This window comes from Sander lucioperca, chromosome 5 (assembly GCF_008315115.2).
Source record: "Sander lucioperca isolate FBNREF2018 chromosome 5, SLUC_FBN_1.2, whole genome shotgun sequence".
Classification (NCBI taxonomy): Eukaryota; Metazoa; Chordata; class Actinopteri; order Perciformes; family Percidae; genus Sander; species Sander lucioperca.
In genome coordinates, this window is record NC_050177.1 from 2,779,390 (window position 1) to 2,800,006 (window position 20,617).

The 20,617-nt window shown below is 41.3% G+C and overlaps 1 protein-coding gene and 1 long non-coding RNA gene across 4 annotated transcripts in view; one reads left to right on the top strand and one right to left on the bottom strand.

Annotated features, from left to right (window-relative positions):
* arhgef12a (Rho guanine nucleotide exchange factor (GEF) 12a) overlaps positions 1 to 20,617 on the top strand; it is a 56,864-nt gene that overhangs the window by 9,220 nt on the left and 27,027 nt on the right. For all 3 annotated transcript variants that reach the window (XM_031297037.2, XM_031297038.2, XM_031297040.2), the window contains exons 2-3: positions 18,496 to 18,516; positions 19,278 to 19,369. In XM_031297037.2, coding sequence (XP_031152897.1) covers positions 18,496 to 18,516; positions 19,278 to 19,369 — 113 coding nt within the window. The remainder of the gene's footprint in view (positions 1 to 18,495; positions 18,517 to 19,277; positions 19,370 to 20,617) is intronic.
* On the bottom strand, positions 302 to 18,258 carry LOC116047978. The gene is made up of 3 exons (XR_004104529.2): positions 18,246 to 18,258; positions 7,577 to 7,579; positions 302 to 917 (listed from the first exon to the last, which is right to left on the bottom strand). It is a non-coding gene; the product is annotated as an uncharacterized LOC116047978 (long non-coding RNA).

Genomic DNA, 20,617 nt, shown 5'->3' on the forward strand with positions numbered 1-20,617 from the left:
ACGAACCAAGGACCAATTGAACGCCAAGTAATCTTTTAGCTCAGACCTGACCCATTTTGGCTCCTGTAAAAGGGAGGAGTAAAGGCACCACCTATAAGAGTACCTTCTCTCACTTTGAGGCAAAAGGTCTAGGCACACCCATGCGTGATCAGAGATTACACTATTTCCTATCACAAATCCTATAGCAGAGGGAGCAAGTGATTTGGACGTTAAAAAAAATCTATTCGAGAATATGTCCTGTACACTGACGGAAAAAAAAAAAGTATGGTGTTTCCCAGATGGGTTCAGAATAGGGCTGGGCGATAAAATGATCTCCATATGGGATCGCGATAAAATTCAGGTCGATAACGATGATTAACTTTGGACATATTTTACTCGATATGGATAGATAGATAGAACTGTCTATCACACAGCAGAAATAAACTCCATTGCATTTCAGAAGGTGGCGGTAATGCGCACCAAAAGTTGTTTGCCAATTGCCAAAAAACGTCAATAGTAGAAGAAGAAGAACTTTTTGGCTTGCATGTCAAAGTACACGCCCATTTCCTACGCAGAGCATTGTTGGAGCTACCGCTGTTGAAGAAAATGGAAGAAATGAGTGGAACCGAGGGGCATGGGCACGAAAGCAACGGTGAAAGTGAACTTGCGTTATCCTCCAAAGCTGAGGAAATTGTTGACAAAAAAGGTAACACAACATCAATTATATGGAAGTGGTTTGGATATCTCAAAAGTGACGAAGCGCAGATTAACGTGGTCTGCAAAATATGCCGTCGGTCGGTGTCGACCAAGACAGGAAACAACCAATCTTTTCTGTCACTTGAAAAGGTCCCATCCCAGCGACCACACCGAGAGTTCGAAAATGCGGGCCCATGTTAACGTTAGTCTGCCCACAAGTTTTGTCCAACGTCCTAGTGGTTCTTCTGCTGTTAGCAGCGCTAGCGGGGCTGAAAAACAACAATCGTGTCGTCTTTTGCGACCATTGCACCATATGAAAAGTGAATGTGATAGTAGTCACAGCTTTTAGTTTTATTTACATTATTTGCATTTACATTACTAACTTGTACTGTTTTGTTAAGGCAGATGAAGCATGTTTGCAAAGTTAAATGTTTACATTTAGATGTTATTCAATATATTCTTTTATTACAAAATATATTCTAAACCAAGCTATGTTTGCACAGTTAAATATTACATTATGTTGTTCTATTTTTTATGTTAAACTATATTCTAAAGTTTAACTATGAACCCTCTGGTTTCTTCAGGCTTCAGTTATTATCAGGATACTCTTCAAACTGGCAGCATTATCAAATTATATATTGTTATTGTATTCAATAAAAAATGATCGTGATCATATGTTTTGCCATATCGCCCAGCCGTAGTTCAGAATTCTCCAAATATCTACCAAGCCCAGAATCTTACAAATCCTCTGTGAGAGAGGCTTTAGGGGCCCTGCATGCTGCAGCCCCACTAACCCCCCCCCCAGAACAGTATTGTGGTTCCCTACAACTTGTAATTTCCTTTCCAAATCTATGAAAAATTCCTGATCATCTACATTAGGTGCATATATACGAGCCAGAATTAGTTCTACTCTTCCCAAGTTATCCCTAATTTGTTTAATTAATTTAAATTGCAGATGTTTGCTAATCAATGTAGTAACCCCCCTACTCCTGCTAGACCCCACACTATGAAACACATATCCAACCCACCCTCCACACAGTTTTTCAGATTCCACAACCGACATATGTGTTTCTTGCAAAAAGGTCACATCATGTTTGTTTCTGTTAAGACTGGACATAACCTTTTTCCTCTTGATGGGATTCCCCGGGCCATTAACATACCAAGTGGAGAAACGTATAGAGCTTAAGTAAGACGACATGACTATATATTAAAATAGCACAACCATCTTCTGAGCACATAAATATGTATAGTGGTGATGACTAAACACAACTAACCCCCAAATACTCACAGAACAGTCAACATGCATTTGAACCTGAACTATGCCCATTCCAACTCCCTTTAAAGTCCGTCTTGTGAAAAAGTGGCGGTCCGTGATCCGTACTCGATCCACATGCTCTGCCTCCCTTGCACAGTTACAAAAAAAGTGTTCAAAACGGTGTCCTATATTTGCGCCAGTCAGCACCAAGACCGCAAAAACAGAACTCAGTAATATCTATAAATGCCATCACCTTTCGGGGGCATTCAAATGTCTTAACTCCTTAGTGTCGATTTCGAGCTTAGCAGGGTATAGCATTCTGAATCTCACCTCTCGCTCATGCAGTTTCTTTCTTACACTCCTTGAATTTGTCATGCTTCATCTGTGTTGCTGTGTGTTGGAGTCGTCCGGAAATAGCATTATGTTGTTATTTCACCAAGCCAGCTTGCCCTTGTTTCTCGCCACCCGCAGCACCAAGTTCCTATACGACGATCTCAAAAACCTCGCCAGAATGGATCTGGGTCTCTCTCCTGCCCCAGGCCGCTGGCTGGCGATTCTATGTGCACGTTTGACCCCACGTTCTCCCTCAGCAAATCCTGAATCAGCTCCTCTAAAAACTTCTACTGCATCTCCCCCTTCTTTGCCCTCGGGGAATGCCCACAAAACAAACATTATTGCATCGCGATCGGTTTTCCAAATTTTCACTTTTTCCCAGAGCAGGTCAACCTCTTTCTTGCTAGCTGGTGGCTTAGCTTGCCCTTCTCTGTTGGCTGTTTGGAGATTTTCCACCCACTTCTCGACCTCATCCATTTTGGTGATTAAGGTTAAAAAGTTTGGTCTTAAAACAGTATAGCGGCTCTCTAGTCCCCAAGTCGGCTCCAGCGCTGCAAAATTTTTACTGATGTCCGCTGGCGTTATGTTCTAATAATTTAGAAAGAAAACGATTAACTACTAGAAAAACAATTTACATATTAAACAAATCAGACCAAAAGATGATAGATACAGATGAAGTGTAAGTTAGCCTTCGATGTGCTGTGTCAATTAAATCTGGTTGGTTTGTCAAATGTTATAGTTCAGCAGATAAAATACCTGATTACCCAAATGTTAAATGTATTCAACTTAAACAAGCCTATACCATGATCCATACAGACAGTTATGTTAGTATACATCTCACCACTGTCTCCTCCTAACTCCTGTTAATTTATATTAGACTAACACTATCTAAATAGCCTGGTTGACACCAGACCCACTCTCAGTTGTAACTGAGAGTGGGTCTGGGGAAGGTTCATTGACAGTTCATTTCCAAAGGGGCGTCACCAACGGACGCCGCTCAAATGCCTCTGGGCGCCATTGGATAGTCCAACCAATCAGACCAACGATCCGGGTGACGCTGCGCTTCGGTAGCCGTCATGTTGAATGTAAACAAAAAGCCGCGCGCCGTCGCTGTGCTATCGTCGTTGCGCTATCGTCGTTGCGTAAAGCCCGCCTCAACGGTTGTGATTGGTGTAAAGGCCGCCTCAGGGGTTGTGATTGGTGCCTCGATTTTGGGGACATTGGAAATGGGTTTGAATGGGCTCTTCGCCAGACTGACTTGCAGAGCAAATCTCAAATTTGCCGGAAGTTCGTCAGGGTTTACCCAGGCTACTATCTAAAGTTAGTTCTTGTTCATTTTGTTTGTTATATCATTGTTCGTTTTTTTAAGTGTTTTAATTCGTGTTTTGGGGATCCTAAACACACTGTTTTGTACTATACATGTCCCTGCACTCATTAAGATCTCATCTGAACAGATTTCTGTCATTCAAACAACTCTGAGTTGTAGTTTAAAACTTTTAAAGGCAATTTAATAAAATGACTTGAGCCCCATTCCATTTATACAGTTAATGAATTCGGGAACTGAAGGCTGGGTTAGCTCTGGTCAGCTCCAGTTAACTCCATCATAAAGATAAGGAGAGGATCAGACTGCCGCGCAGAGGGTGAACAATCCAAATCTGATACATGACGTTTGGGGAGCTATCACAGGGGTGTGGCCGCGGTGTTTCTATGGTTTATTAGTACAGTTAATCCCACGGCAAGACTACCAGCAGCATGCTGCTACTAACGGGGGGGAAAAGAACTAAAGGGAATGTTGACGCTGTGTCATGCACGCGGCGCGCACCGTCACAAGAGGGAAGGGCTAGAGGCCGCTGGTCTGTGTGCACTGTAAAAAATACATAATTGATTGGAAAAAAAATGTATTTGGATTTTATCTACCTGGGCGGGTCTCAATCTACCTGGGCGGGGTACCCGAACACTGGCCTCAGCTCCGCCTGAGTGCAAATGCTTCTTAATATCTCCACAAACCATTGACTTTCTGCCTCACGTTACCCCCCTCATTTTCCAGTGCGATCTATCATCTGAGCATGTTTTGCAGGGTGCAAGGTTATGTTGTATTTAACCTCCTGGAATGAAACACAGCTCAGTCTGATCTCTGCAGCCTGCAGGCAACTCCTCAAACTGTCCAATCCTCTCCTAGTTTTAGACCGCCCCCACCAGCCCCAACAACACCTGTGCTGTCAGCTGTGTTGCTCTCTGCTTCTGGTAGGAGACTCCAGATTTTTTCAATAACTCCATATACCACAAATTACAACAGCAGCATTGTCCACGAGGGAAAAAGTCAAGCTTACTTTATCAAGTGTCCACCTACTTTGTTTTACTCTGGATGTATCCTGGCAACTCCTATCCTCATGATTAGAATTTGAATTTAAATTTAACTTTAAGTTAAACTCTTCTATAAATATCTGCCTTTACTGATTCTAAGAGGAACTGAGAATAACCTGAAGTGCTTCCCCTGAATCTTGCATGAGTTGGTCTAGTTCCTTATTGTTCACTGGTTTCCTTCCACGTCAGTTTGGGAGAGCCGTTCACAGAAATGGCTGTGTGTCAGAGTCCTTCTCCCTCAGGGCTGTTCGTCCCTCCCTACTTTACTACTTTCTCTCTCTCATGGTCTGGTCTGGTCCCGGTCTCTCTTGCTGCCACTGTTGCTGCAGTTGGCCCAGCTCTGCCACAGTTTTCCATCAAAACACCAAACCTCAATGGAGCATTCAAGCCCAGGCCCGCTCCAGTGTTACCCCTCCCTCCAATCCCACCCAGTTCTGACTCTGCCTTCTTTCTCCCTTTCTCACTCCCTGCACATTTAATGGTCCTGTCCAGGAAGAGGTCCTAGCTCAGACTTCAAGACTTTTATAGCTGTATCTGAGGGATTGATTGAGCTGAGGAAAATGTATTCTTAAACGCTTTCTGGGAAAAATTATCTTGTTTTATCATGATGTTGTCATTTAGGACTATACTATGTGATGAGTAATATTAATGATTAAATCCCATGCTTGCACTGGATAAATTGCAATGTCACTACTGTTCACATTGTATCTCACAATATAAGTATTTTCTAGGGCTGCAAGAATGCTATATATATATATATATATATATATGTATATATATATGTATATATGTGTATATGTGTATATATATATATATATATATATATATATATATATATATATATATATATATATATATATATGTATGTATATGTGTGTGTGTTTGTATGTGTGTTGATTATTCACTCAATTAATTATTTAGTATAATAAATAAAAATTTTTGAAAAACTGCCATCACAAAGCTCAAGCTGATGCATTCAAACTGCTGGTTGTGCACGTTCAATAGTGGCTGATTGATTTACTGTCAATCGAGATATGTTTCAGCTCTGGTATGTTCTCAGTTATCCTATAATTTGTTTATTGTTCAAATAACAGAGTAGTGTTTAAAGTATCATTAGGACATAGAACAAAAAACTATTGTTGTCTACTGGAGTGGACAGAGAATTCACTGCTAATGTTTCAAGCCATTGTGATAGTTTACTAGAGATGAACTGGGAAGTTATGTGAGCTATGTGACTGTGTGTCAGTAAAAACTCAAGAGAGACCCTTTCATATGTCCTGTCAGCTTTGCAGTGACTGGAGTCTGTATCCACCAAAATACAGGCCTACTGTGACAAACATCTCCTCTTAGAATTTGCATAACTACACTATTTAATCTCCCAGTGGCAACTACAACTGGAAAGGTGTGGGCCTCTCCAGTCGCCTCTCCGTCAGCTAGGGTTGGTTATCATTTGGATTTTTTCCGATACCGGTGCTAAAACGATCACTTTAAAATGGTGCCTGAACCGATACTTTTAAAAAGATTAAAAAAACATTTAAGAACGGCTTGTTTATTGCTAAGGCCATATGGTCAAAATTAAATGATTTATTCAAAACGTAATAACAAAAACTTATAACAATAAGTTATTTCACCAGTAAATTGCTGTTAAACGACAAAAACAACCACTAGATGGGAAAAGGGTATTTTACAAAAACTTGGAATGCACCACGAGGCTGGCGAGGCAAGTTTCAAGTAAACATACCATCTGTGTTCTTTTTCCACCAACGGCAGCTGCAGACTGTTGTACGTCCCGCTGTTGGAATCCTCTACAGTGAAATACAGTCACACTTTTACACCGTTCAGCTGTCAGCATTTACCGTGTTTAATCCAGCTGCTAGCTGACGGTAGGCTAACGCTACCTTCTGCCAGGTATAATGTTATCTAGCATCACATGCAGCGATGCTTCTGTTGCCTCTAACGTCCGTTTCGGAGCATCAGAGGGCAGCTCAGGCATTAACACTAGAACGGCCATGACGGTCATTTTGACCGTTTTGAAATGTATATGTGTAATAACTTTGCTGAAAAAAAAATACAATCCTGCTGCTGCCTGACTTTTCCTAAAAGAGTCTATTTTAATTTAAAATGTTTTTTATATACATTACACAAAAGGCAAAGAAAATAGAGTCACTTTTACCTATTTCGGCCATACACGGTCATATTGACCGCTCGGATTTTCACGGTATTGTTTTTAATTTTTTGCGCGGTTGAAGATGCATCTTGGTTGCTTAGTAACTACCATAGTCTCTGTCAGAGAAACGTGACTAGCGGTACACTTTCACTGAAATTGCCTGTGCTCGTCGCCAACCTTTCTCTTCACGGCACGTTTTGAGAGAGACATGACTGGAACTGGGTGATGGCATATATTTTCCGTCACTCTGGAACACCTTTCAACAAAGTGACTAACATTGATACTTCCCCAGGTAGGGATGGGAATCGAGAACCGGTTCTTCTTTAGAACCGGTTCCCAGTGAATCGATTCCTTGGAACCGTTAGTGTACCTGCTTAACGATTCCGCTTAACGATTCCGCTTAACGGTTCCGCTCGTTGCAAATGTGTCATGACCATGAAGTCACACACGCGCTGCGTTCTTTTGGTTACGCAGCAAACATGTCATCGAGGCAGAAGCGATCTAAAGTGTGGTTATATTTCACTCGAAAAGACGCCAATGCAGTCATTTGCAACAGTTGTAAAAGTTTAATTTCAGCAAAGGGGGGAACTACCTCCAATATGCAGAAGCATTTGGCCACACAGCGCGCAATCCGTTTGCAGGACTGTCGCGTGTTTGATTCTCTACTACTCAGCGACACAGCAACAACAAGTGAGTCAAGCAGCAGCGGTGCCTAGAGCTCCCGTTAGCTAAAACTGCAGTTATGGGGGCATAAGCTAAAGAGTGCCTTTGTGCCTCTTAACAGACTCAAAATGCTATTAAAATGTCTGTGCAACACGAACAGGGCCCTTACATGACAACAAGATGCGTTTAGCAACTTAGCCATTGTTGAAATTCACATACCCTGTTAGCTGCTAGCTGCCGTCTGAGATGAGTGAGTGTGTTCAGCCAGGCTCCGGTAATAATCATCACGCTGCAGTCCCGTGTGTATTTGTAACATAAATATCCATTTAGTGTGCAATCCATCTGGCGTTGGTGAGTAGGAGTCTTGTCCGTGTCGATCGTTGTGGTTTCCTTAGCCGGGCTAGCATGCCCAGCCGGCGTCCCTGCTTCTGCTTCCTCCCCGCCCTCCTGGCTTCACGCGGCCGACAACAATCCAACGAGCGCCCGCTGGTCTGGTGGATGTCTTCCAGAAGACCGTTTAGGCCTTAGCCGCGAAAAATTGTATTTTATTTCCCCCTCAAAAATAGGTAATTGAGCACTGTAGTGGTTCTGACCATATTAGTGACTATGCTACATGGCAACGGACCAAATTATGTTTGGGTCCTGTACAGTAAAATAGTGTTTTAGACGGCTAGCTGTAGTATCGCTAAGTCCCGTGGGAATTCAGTTGTAGCAGGAAAAAGATAACAGGTAACTCTTGACTAAGTCCAGAGAGATCTCGTATCCTTCCTGAGAGGGCAAACATGACCATTTTTCTGCACAAAAATTGTTAATTTGCCCAAGTTGATAGTTGTGGTCTTTACAGAAGACTTATTTCTATTTTGTATGTCAGTTGAGTTGAATTTTGTTTCAGGTTGAATATTCCCAAAGGCACAAGCTCTTCCTTGACTGTTTACAGTCTGTGTTTTTTGTTTTTATGGCACTTAAATGGCAGTTTTATTTATTTTTTTGGCTGGACCAATGAATGTGAAAAAATCTATAGGTCCCTGGACTTTACTTTGTAGCTCACCTACTTTTAGGTTTGTTCTGAGGTTGCTACACATAATTTGTGTATACTCTGAGTATGTGCGGTGTTCTTATCAGATATTAAAGCGAGTTAATACAAACAAACAAATTTGTACTTATTTCCTCACCCAATGAGAATCGATAAGAGAATCGATAAGAGAATCGATAAGAGAATCGATAATGGAATCGGAATCGTTAAATTCTTATCAATTCCCATCCCTATCCCCAGGTACTTCACGGTTGGCTAGCTTGACAACCGTTGACAACAAATGCCGCAGTCACGAGACTAGCTATGGTAGCCCGTAAGTGCTAAACAGGTCCGTGTACTTGGTGGCCAACGGATTTTCCTTTTGAAAGGAAAAAAACAAAAACGAAAAACGGCCAGTTTCCCAATTACCATTAGTAAATAGGAAAACAAAAAACGGAAAACAACCCATTATTCGTTTTTTGTTTTGATATTAAAAATCGGAAAACAAAAAACAATCTTGTTATCCGATTGTCTTTCATGTATTTGTAGATGGAACTCGGAAATTAAAATGTGTGTATAAATCTTATTCCTTTGTCAGTACCCAATCCGTACCGCCTGTAAAATCCGTTCTGTGCACTGCCTGATCAGTTCTACGCTTGCGCGAACACCGGCAAACTTCACAGCTCTATGCACGCATTGGCGTAAGGATGTTTGGACATTCCCGGTTACCGGAAGAAAACATTAGACAGTGACAGTAGACCGTTATGATGGCAAAGATGAAGTTTACAAGGTGTTTGCTGGAGTTTCCTAAAGTATCTGTTAATGATATACGGAGGGTCGTCCGGCCATCCAGTACAACACCATGTAGCAAATTAAATAAAGGCTTCAAATTTTACGTTTCGTCATTTCTTTGCAACTTTGAAGGTAATTTGCTAACGCTAGCTAGTCTGAGCTAGAAGCCTTGCTTTGGTGTTATAAGTCATGACTCCGTCCTGCTTCAGGTTAACCATGTTTTAAATAAAGTTTAAGCATGTGTATACCTCTCACTTCATGTGTTTGTACTTTTATGAAAGTATCAGGTAAAAACAGGGCTACAAATGAGATCTCTGTGAGAGACCAGCATACTCCTAGCAAACTATTATGTAGCTCAATGCTGGACATTTCACCCCTAATTCCGGTCACTTTACTGTATTTGTATTTGTTTAGTATTTGGTTTAGAAGCCTTTATTGGTGATTTTTTACGGTACAAAGTCCTGCTATATACGTACATAGCTAGCTATATATGCTCCGCTATGTCGCGTTAGCATGCAGCTACAATAGTTAGCTATGAGTATGCTAACGTTAGTTAGTTAGTTATTGTAGTGGAACGAAGCAGCACTTTCTAACGTCAAAAATCGCAGACCAAACACTACACAATCGGACATGTTTCAGCAGGAATGTGACCCGGAATTGGGGAGAATTTAACAACATTGCCAGCTAAGATGACCGTTAGCATGTAGTTACTATAGTGTTTACTGCCGTTAGCATGTAGCTACTATAGTGGTATACAGCAGTGGTGGCCGGGAGAGCTGTCATCCCATCTTCAAAAGGACACTTATGTACATTTACACTTCATCGCATTAATAATAGACAGTCTAAGGTTATTAGTCAAGACGAAGTATTAGGTAAAAACATTAACGTAAACAACACAACAACGACGTCGCTACACGGTTTTGGATCAGTGACAAGTTTCGAATGTTTGTAGCTATGACTATTGTATAATAAAGATTTAATAAAAAAAGATTTTTGGTCGTAAAGTGTTGACACGTTACTTATATACAGTCTATGGTTAAAAATCGCACAGGGACATTGTTAGTTTTCTACTGCGTAATTATGCGCATGCACAGAACGGATCTTACAGGCGGTACTGGCCAATAAATGCTATTGAAGGGCGGGTCTTGGCGTGGCGGGAGTAACTTCCGGGTCACGAAAAAAATACCAATGCAAAATTAAGGAATACGACTTATACACACGTATTTTAATTTCCGAGTTCCATCTACAAATACATCAAAGACAATCGGATAACGAGATTGTTTTTCGTTTTCCGTTTTTTAATATCAAAACAAAAACGAATAATGGGTTGTTTTCCGTTTTTTGTTTTCCTATTTACTAATGGTAATTGGGAAACTGGCCGTTTTTCGTTTTTGTTTTTTTCCTTTCAAAACGAAAATCCGTTGGCCACCAAGTACATGGACCTAAACAAATAAAATTAAAGCGTGGCAAGCGGGCCTCAATTGGCCCCCGGGCCACGAGTTTGAGACCCCTGCAATAAATCATTGTATAGTATGAACAACACAAGATTAGATAGATTAAACTAACTGTTCTTTCCTGGAAGCCAGGCCTGTATGTGATGATGAAATTAGGTGATGCATGAATGCATGTGAATGACATCTTTTATTTAACTACTTCAGTCACAGTAGTATATTGAGCACTGACTAAGCCTGGTGTAAACATTCGTATGAAAGTCAGAAACAAATCACACAAACTAAAGTGCAGATTTCAGAAATATACAAACAAATATGTGGCTTTACCACACTTAGTAGTATTTAGATTATTTAATTATTTACTGTAATAAACATATGTAAACATGTGGATTGCACTTTTTAAACACTGTCTTTGAACTTTACTAGACAATTAAAGGCATACTATGCAACTTTTCCAGTTTTGGTCCCAATGAGTCAACCTGTAGCGGGACCGAAGCTGGAAAAGTTGCATAGTATGCCTTTAAATAAGTAAAAATATAGTATATATACTGTATATGTATTTTTTTTTACAGCGCACACAGAGGAGCTGCCTCCAGCCCCTCCCCCTCATGAAGTTGCGTGCCGCAGCCTTTGCGATTAGGAAATCAAGTTTTAACATATCGCAATATTATTGCAAATGTGATTAATCGTTCAGCACTACACGGTACCCAGCCCTACCGTCAGCTCTGCAAAATTTATGCTGAATTTTCTATTTTACAGATATTAGTTGTGCTTTATCTGGTTATCGTTGGACAGTAAAGGTATGTGACTATGAGTCCCTCATCAGGATAGGGAAATGAACTCATTAGTCTCCTGCTAGCCTGGCCGATCAAGATTTTTAAATGTAACCATTAGGGCTGGACTCGAATATTCGAATATTCATTCGGTGGGTTGGTATTCGATTTGAAAATTTGACATTCGAATATTCTTTTTTTTTTTTTTGCACAACCTCGCATCCCCCTCCAAACGGTTCTCATTCGCGCTTGAATATGTTCGAAATATAATACTCTCTTTTACGTTTTTAAAAATGTAATCACAAAATATCAGACAGTAATCAGACGTTAGCGTCATGGACTCATGGCAGTGCGCTACCCCCCTGGCCCGTTATGAACGCTAATCAGCACTGTCTTGTGTCGGATCGTTAACGAAATTAACATTTCAACAGAGGTGTTCATTTTCATACAGGTTTAGTGGCTTGACGGTTAACGGGGAAGTAGGGGATTTGATTCGCGAGTTATTTTGGCGACTTAATTAACCCGACCCAGGGTGAGTCTGATGAAAACTGATGTATCTGCCTGGTTCAACTCTGAGATTTTCTCGCATTGCACCGCTATGTGAAGGAATAATCTCCAAGATTGGGCTACGTTATGTTCTGTCAGCTCACAGCAATTTAATACAATAGCAGGAAAAGAGTCCCCCCCCGCTGTTCTAAAGCGTTCTGCATGTGGTGTCTGCTGATGTGCAGGTTACCTTCCCCCCAAATACGGACACACATATATACAGATACGTCTCGCTTTATAAGATAAATAGCCTGCCTGTCTGCACTTGTTGTGTGGTTGTGCTTTGCATGTGTGGGATTCTGATACGTCCTTAAATTCGGGAATTGTCATTTGTTTATTCAAAGTCAAAGACAGTCCAAAGTAGTGCAACTTTGCCCATTTTTGTGGGTCTGAGGTGTATGCCACATTGTAGTTGCCAAAGCTCCGCTGCTCTCTGTCTCTGGTCCTCAGGGTGAGAGGGGGAGTGGCCAGCGGCTAGAGCGGCAAAAGCCAATGTGTGCTTCTTTTAGCGATATATATTTAACGATATCTTTTGCATTTATAATCCAAACAACGTCAAACTTGGCACTGCACTTACTAGTGCCCGTAGCAAGACACATGTCAAGTTTGAAATCCATCGGACGGTTCGAGAGATATTCGCATAAAACCCAGACAGACAGAAAGATGTTCCTGCAATTTATAGAGATTAGGGCTGAACGATTTTTGAAAATAATCTAATTGCGATTTTTTTCCCCAAATATTGCGATTCGATTATTTTTTAAGCTCTTTGAATTCTGTATTATTCAACAAAGACAAACAATAAATCATTTTATAGTATGAACAACACACAATTACACACTAGACAGTTAAAGTAAAAATATAGTATATACACACACACACACACACACAACAGTGTATTTTTTTACAGTGCACAGAGAGGAGCTGCCTCCAGCCCCTCCCCCTCGTGAAGTTGTGCTGCAGAGCTCAGAGAGGCTATCGTTGCGTTAGCATGTTGCTGGTGTTCTTGCCGTGGGATTAACTGTACTAATAAAACTGTTGAAACACCGCGGCCACGCTGCTGTGAAAGCTTCCCCAACGTCATTTATCAGAGTCTGGTTGTTACCCCTCTCAGTGGCAGCTCCTCCACTCCATATCTTTATAACGGAACTAACCGCTAACCGGAGCTAACTGGAGCTAACCGCTAATCAGAGCTAATAGTTGCCAACCGAGCCTTCAGTTCTGCGTGTCTGTATCCATTAACTGCACGTATGGACTCAAACCAGAATAAAACCCTTCATTTTATTAAAATGGCTATAAAAGTTTTAAACTACAACTCAGAGTTGTTTGAATGACAGAAATCAGCTCAAGGTACAGTGTAGGTACAGTGTAGCGTTAGCGTGCTAGTTGATGCTTTCTCTGCGGAGTGCAGACTGATTTGCTCTCGCGAGTCATGTGACCAAATCGCAGCCTTTGCGATTAGGAAATCACGTTTTAACATATTGCGATATTATCGCAAATGCAATTAATCGTTCAGCCCTAATAGAGATAATAATATGTCCTCTCTCCGACGCTTCGAATATTCGATGCACATTACTACCAAAGCTTCGAAGCTCAAAAAATGGTATTCGGACCAGCCCTAGTAACCATCAGAGTAAACACAGAGGACAAAATGAAGATGGCTCTCTGCGTCCATCTCCATCTCTATATCAGAGGGGGCACCGGGGCAAGCGTGGAGGCATTTAACACCGACTGTGACTTCTCTGCCGGGCATCCTGTTAGCCAGTGTGCAGGCGTTGGATGGTGAGCTGGGTGGCCTCTGTGCCTGCGTGGGTTTCCAGCAGGATGTCGGGAACTGTGGTGTCCTTTTGGTGAGACTTGGCTGGATCCAGGAGTGAGACATGGCTGGATCCAGGAGTGAGACGTGACTGGATCCAGGAGTGAGACGTGACTGGATCCAGGAGTGAGACATGGCTGGATCCAGGAGTGAGACATGGCTGGATCCAGGAGTGAGACTTGGCTGGATCCAGGAGTGAGACATGGCTGGATCCAGGAGTGAGACTTGGCTGGATCCAGGAGTGAGACTTGGCTGGATCCAGGAGTGAGACTTGGCTGGATCCAGGAGTGCCAACCGGGGTGACTCTTTTTCTGTTTGCCGATCTAACGGCCATATTCTGATGAATCATGTACAAGTTAAAGGAGCTGACAGGATAACAGTTCAATGGAATTGTACCTCATACGATGTGACATCATTGACAGTATTTTGCTATGGAGGCACTATGACTTATTATGAACCTCAGCTGCTGTGCTGTCTTTAGCATGAATTTATATTGAAAGCACCCATTTAAAAAGTGCAACTCCCGTTTTACCCTTATATATTGCATTGTTTACTTTCTAGGCAGGTTAGCATAGCAAGTGCCATGCTAATCTTGTATTTACTGTATAATGTACTGACTGTGTCATGTATGTCTGCATGACTAGCTTCGCAATATATCCAATTTCCAGTTGCTATGGTTTTCCATGAAATTCAAAAGGGTGGAACAGTGCATAGCAAAGCAGTAATGTGAGGATTGTTCTCCATTATTTTGAATTATCATGAGTTAACATGTCAAGTGTGTATTTAACTGCCCCTTTTGCACATGTAATGGAGGTGTAAGCGAAACAGAATGGAAATTCATGAGGGTTTCTATTGATTTGTAATGCCACTACATAAATTGGGCATGATGACTTTAGTTGTCAGTTAAAATAAAGGCTAGGTGCTGGTAGTGCTGCTACTCTTGCAGGGGGAACTGATTTACTTATTTGTAAATTTCTCCTTTTTAACCAAAGGACACTTTTGCTTCCACATTGAAAGTAACTGCCATTTTTGATTTCCCTTTGTAATTTAAAAATAGCTGTTATTATATCTGTCTCAGACAACTCTCACAGTAGCTCTGAGGAGGCATTCAATCTGATTGGTTATGGAAAGTACAATAGAGAGTGTCAGTAGAGACTCATTGTTAAATAACTTAAAGGCAGGGTTGGTAATGTTGAAAAGCTAGCAAGATTTGAAAGATTTGATCCTCGGAGCGCCGTCCATCCTGCCCTCGGGGCTCCGGCTAGCTGTATCTGTATCCTTTTTAGTTGCTGCTTTTTCAGCTTCAGTTTTTCTTTTCTTTGCCTTTTTTAGCGGGGCAGGTGGTTGCAAGTAACCACGGCATTGTCAACTTTTGCTGAGTTTTCTCCTCCATTCTCCAGAAGACTTGCAGTAACTCTGGCAGTGACGATGCGCATTGATCTCAGGCTCGTACACTGGAGGGGTAGAGTACGCGCAGCGGGGCAAGGATGCATTTTATTGGCTCTTTCAAAGTGGACTGCGAGGCAGTGATTGGTGTTTTCTACAAGATTACAGCAGATGACGGATTTTTTTTGCTCCTTTATCAGAGGCCATGTGTTATTTATTGCTGTCGGAGTGTAAAGATCATTTCAAACAATATATAAAAGAGTGTATATTGGAAATAGTTACCAACCCTGCCTTTAAGTAAGGCGGGGTGTCCTTACAAAATTATTTTTGTTTTATTATTATTTATTTATTATTATTATTGTATTTTAGTCTACCTTTATCTTTATATTAACATTGGAAAAACCTTAAGAAGGGTTTACAGTGATCCAGATCTGATTGCGAGGGGAAACTAGGGACCTTTTACTGTCAAGCCGTGGAGTGGTTTTTTTACCAACTTCTACCAGAGATCTGGCAGTTTCAGGATTCTGGGCAGCAGGATAGTTTTGGTTTGCCCATCAAGAAATCACCTACATTTTGAGAAAATTTAGCATGTCACAGTATATTTATTATAATTGTGAAAATCACACTATGTTTGATATCCTTGAAACTCACAAAACAGCCAGCTCCATCACTTTAAGTACTTGTATTTGTATACAGTGTAATTTACTCATCCAGATGTGTAGCCTTCTGTTGGATGATTACAGGTACTTCTTTTTTGGCTAAACTGGCATAAATGTCTGGGCTTTTTTTTACCAGTTTATCTTCTACATTGTATTTCCGTCTCTTGCTGCCTTTTCGACTCCCCTGATACGCCACTCCACAGGTCTTCTCTTTCCCTCTGTCCTGTTGTTTTGGTCCATTACTGCGATCTTTCTTCATGACCTCCTTTGTCCCTCTACTTAGCACGTAAATGTGTCGCAGCCAGGTCATTTCACGGTTATCTGAGATATAAATACTACACAATATAATTCTTTCAGTTCTCTTTGAACCGTTATGAATATGTACATAACACGATTCAAACATCTTGTTCAACATTATTTCTGAAAGCATGATTCATAAGTCTACTTTAGCATAGCCATTATAGGCATCATCTCGCCCCTTAGAACTTGGTTTGCCTGTCACATTTTCATTTGTTCCTGTATGATCAACCAAGAACAACATCTGCCTGCTCAGTTTTGCCATCACTGAGCTTGTGCGTACACATGTCCCAGTTCAGTATGTGTGTTTATGTGCTGACTTTTCCATCTCCAATTCAGAGGTTTCTTAGGGAGTGGGCTACTTAAAGCTAGTTTTTTTTCTGCTGGAGGCTCTGGAACTTATTACAGTCTGAGGCATTTTCATAAACGGGCCATTCAGCTGCTCCTGCATGGCTCTGAATGGGACACAGTGTCGCCAGGAGAAAGATAGTTAATGTGGGCTAGTTAGTCTTGCGTCCTCCCTATTACGGAAGACTGGTGTAGCTATTCGTACTACTGTTTTGTATTGTAATACTGTGTGCATTTAGATTTTAAAGAATACTACTGCGATTCAGAGGTACATTTATTGTTTTTGTCTATTTTACATTTCCTTAAGCATTTTACAAAGTGTCAAACCCTACTTCAAATAAACTGATGTCCCGCCTAGCAAATACGCCTGAATAAAGAGATCTGGGCTTGACAGTAAAGTATAAAAAGGTATTTGGTTTTGTGGAATTATTTCCTGGCGGTGACATCAGTCTTTTCCATGCTTTCCACTTCATCGCAATAAAAAATCGAAATCTAAATTTAGGGTTTATGGTAACTATGTAACAATATAACTATTAACCCAGTTAAAGTATTTTTTTATTTACTACATTAAGAAGAATAGCAAAACATGGCTCTCTAAACTGTGCTGATTGTGCAGACCCCACCAGGAATAATTTAGAGCCAAGGGGCCACACAGATATTTGGCACAAACTTCAAGAGTGTTCGGTGGAAAGTGCATTACAGATAAAATGTATGATTAATATTGCCCATAAATAGTTTTAGGATATATTCTCTCAATGACTTACAGGAAACCTAGAACATTAATGGTAATGTTGTCCATTTTAAAGTGTGGCTTATGATTTATTTATCTTTCATGGAGTACTGGAGTTAAAATTGGTTCTTGTGTACATGCATTGCCAGGTCCAGGGTCAGGTTTTGTGAGCCATTTACTCCCACAGATGCTAATGTGCACTCTTTTCAGTCCAATACAATGTCAAAGTAAAGAAGGAGACCTTTAGTCTTAAATGTAGAATTCATTATTTGACTCTAAACTACTTTTGAGTTAGGGTTCATAAGGCCCAGATCAGACAGAGCTCGTCTTAGCAGCCTGGGACAGCTTTTTGTAATTGTTTCCAATGAGAGAAGCGTTTTCCTTGCTGCTTTTGGGTTGCTGAGTGCGTTTTTCCGCTCTATGCGCCTCGCGTTTTTGCAGGCGCACCCTGAGCTCCTCGAGTTGAAAAAACTTCAACTCAGATCGTAAAAGCGCCAAACCTCATTTAACTTACCAGCAAAATAACTGTTGGCTGAGAACGAGTGATCCGGTGGTTGCCTAGCTAGAAAAAGAAAAAGACACAACTGGCATCGCTCTGTCTGATCGGGGCATCTACAACAAAAAATGCAGTGTGATGCGTCTCATGTTTTGCAACCTGCAAACGTGCTCTGTCTGATCGGGGCTAAGGCTTTATCATAAAGTTGACCTCAAACACCTATTGCGAGAATTAACAGTGCAGTATCTCCTTAAATCTAAATTGTCATTTCAATTTGCATTTGCCAGACAGCAAATCAATAAATAAACCTCTAACTTCCTGGAAAACATGGCCTTTTCCAATATGGTGCTGACAGTATCCATAAATTGTAGTAATCCTTTTTGGGGCAGGCTGCCTCAAAGGAAACAGGCCATGGTTGTGATTAGGTTATGATTATTACAGTCAAGTCATGATGTCTGTGAGAAACTAAATCACGGCACACGTACACACAGCTGAGATCTGAGAGGCGGCGGACATTTGACCTGGAAAAGGCTTTAATCTGCAGCTGAAGAACTCTGTTTGATCAGGATTATCAGGTTTACCACTATATGGGTCTCAGGGGAAGCTGTCAGCTTGGCATCTTGTTTTTCTCCCTCAATATAGGCATAAAGAGTTCAGTTTCTGTTTACTTTATTACATGAATAGTCACAGTTCATTTCTGAGAGATACTGAAGTTTGTCCTGTTTTATCTTGCAGGTTTCCCAAGAAAGCAAATAGGTAAGAATCTTTATTTTCTCATATTTTATTGCAAAGATATATGCATGTTTATGGGTAATCCTGTGGTCACATACACACCAGTGGTTTACATACACAGAGCTCCAGATGAGGAAAATGAGGCAGGTTTTACTAGAAACTGGTGTGCTGCAACACAGAAGTCTTCAGAGCTTGAACCAAACATACCCCCCCCCCCCACTCTCTCTCTCACTCATGTACACACACAGAGACAGAGTGAGGGACAAAGGGGTCCCTCTTCTGAGGGCGGTCCATCACTGCCTTTCACTGTGAACAGAACAGTGGCCTTTCACAGTTGGGGCCGGTATAGGCAGAGGCAGCCATACATAGCCTCCCGAGGTTCAAGCTGGAGTCTGGCCTTGTAGCGCCTCCTCTGAGGAGCGTCCTTTCTCTGGCCTTGCTCCCCGGGCACTGAGCAGAGCAGCTCCACATCCGCTCTGGCTGTCACATTATACAGTAGACACACTCAGCACGATTCATACACTAAGAGGTCCTCAATGCTGAAGTGAACAATTGCTCGTTCTGTGTGTTGGTGTAATTTCTCCCGAACCTTCACTTGCATGCATCTTGTGCACATACATGGTAGTAGTACAGCGAGATGTAGTGACACTGCTTGTAAAACATGCTACTCTACTATAAAGGACTACAGTGTTGCATATGACCGCACATACTGGATAAATGCCAACATGTAACCATCTTTTTGTGGTGGGATTACCTGTTTCTCATGGGTTTTTCTCTTTCTCTAGAACCAGCAGCATTCTCAGTAAAGACCACCCCCCAGACAAGAAACCCAAAAGTGACAAAACCTCACTTCCCTCCAATGAGTTTGACCCTACAGGTAACATCCCACTTTCGCTTTCAGACTCATAGTCCTGTTCTGTTTTTCTTGGTCACTCTTTTTCTTTTACTCTCTGTCACATACTCTGGATGTTCTTCCATCCTCTCTCTCTCTCTCTCTCTTTCTCTCTCTCTTTCTCTCTTTCTCTCTCTCTCTCTCTCTCTTTCTCTCTCTCTCTATCTCTTTCTGTCTCTCTCTCTCTCTCTCTCTTTCTGTCTCTCTCTCTCTCTCTCTCTTTCTTTCTCTCTCTCGCTCTCTTTCTCTCTATATCTCGCTATCTCTCTCTATCTCTCTCTCTCTCTCTCTCTCTCTAACACACACACAGTCTTATAAAACAATTGTGCTGATGATGGTTTGCTCGATACACAAGGCATGCTGGGATGGGGAACGGTGGTGTGTGTATCTTGCTCTATGCTTTGTGCTCTTTTTAAAAACTGTACATTCATTTTACGTGTGTGGTCTGATCAGAGAAAATGTTTGAGTCCTACCACTGGAGCCTAACGACGTTTTTTTGAACAGGAGTTGGAAATGTTTTTCCTTTTTGTGTTAATTCAACTAACGACAATATAGTATGTCTTTATTGGCTAAGTATGCATTACACTGCATTATACCAACTGTTTGGCAGAAGCTTATGTTGCATTACATGTTGCAGGTTTTAAGCTGATAAGCAAAGAAAGCTTTGATTATAGGACCTTAAAATCTGCAGCTGCATGTTTAATGTCCACATGTTTTTTGTTGTTTTACATAAATCAGTGCACTGTGGGTCTTGTATGTTCAAAGTGGTTGGGTGGTCTCGATGCATACTTGAAGGGCACAAAAAGGCACTAAGCCTTTTATGCACTCCAGTTTCAAGTTTATTGCAGGGTGAGATAGGGTTAGGGTTCAGAAACAGATTAGTTTGTTAAGGTGACGCTCCCTGTGGTATTTGTCAGCAATCAGGGCAGTATGATTTATGTAAGATATGGCTGAAGCTTCTGTATTCAAAACAAAATAGAAAATCCTCTGCACCACATGGTGGCTAAGCTCTGTATGATGCAACAAAACATAGACAAGATGTGATCTTTCAGTGGTTACGCAAGACATGCACTTGTTGCCTTGTCTGTGTGTATCAACACACTAAAACCTTTTGCCATGTATCTCACTGATGGTTTGGTCCATTTTTTGAATGATGCAGTGATTAAACCAAGTGCCAAGTAACCACAGAGAAGCAAATTGATTCTTTATTTAAAGTGCTCAAATTATGCTCAT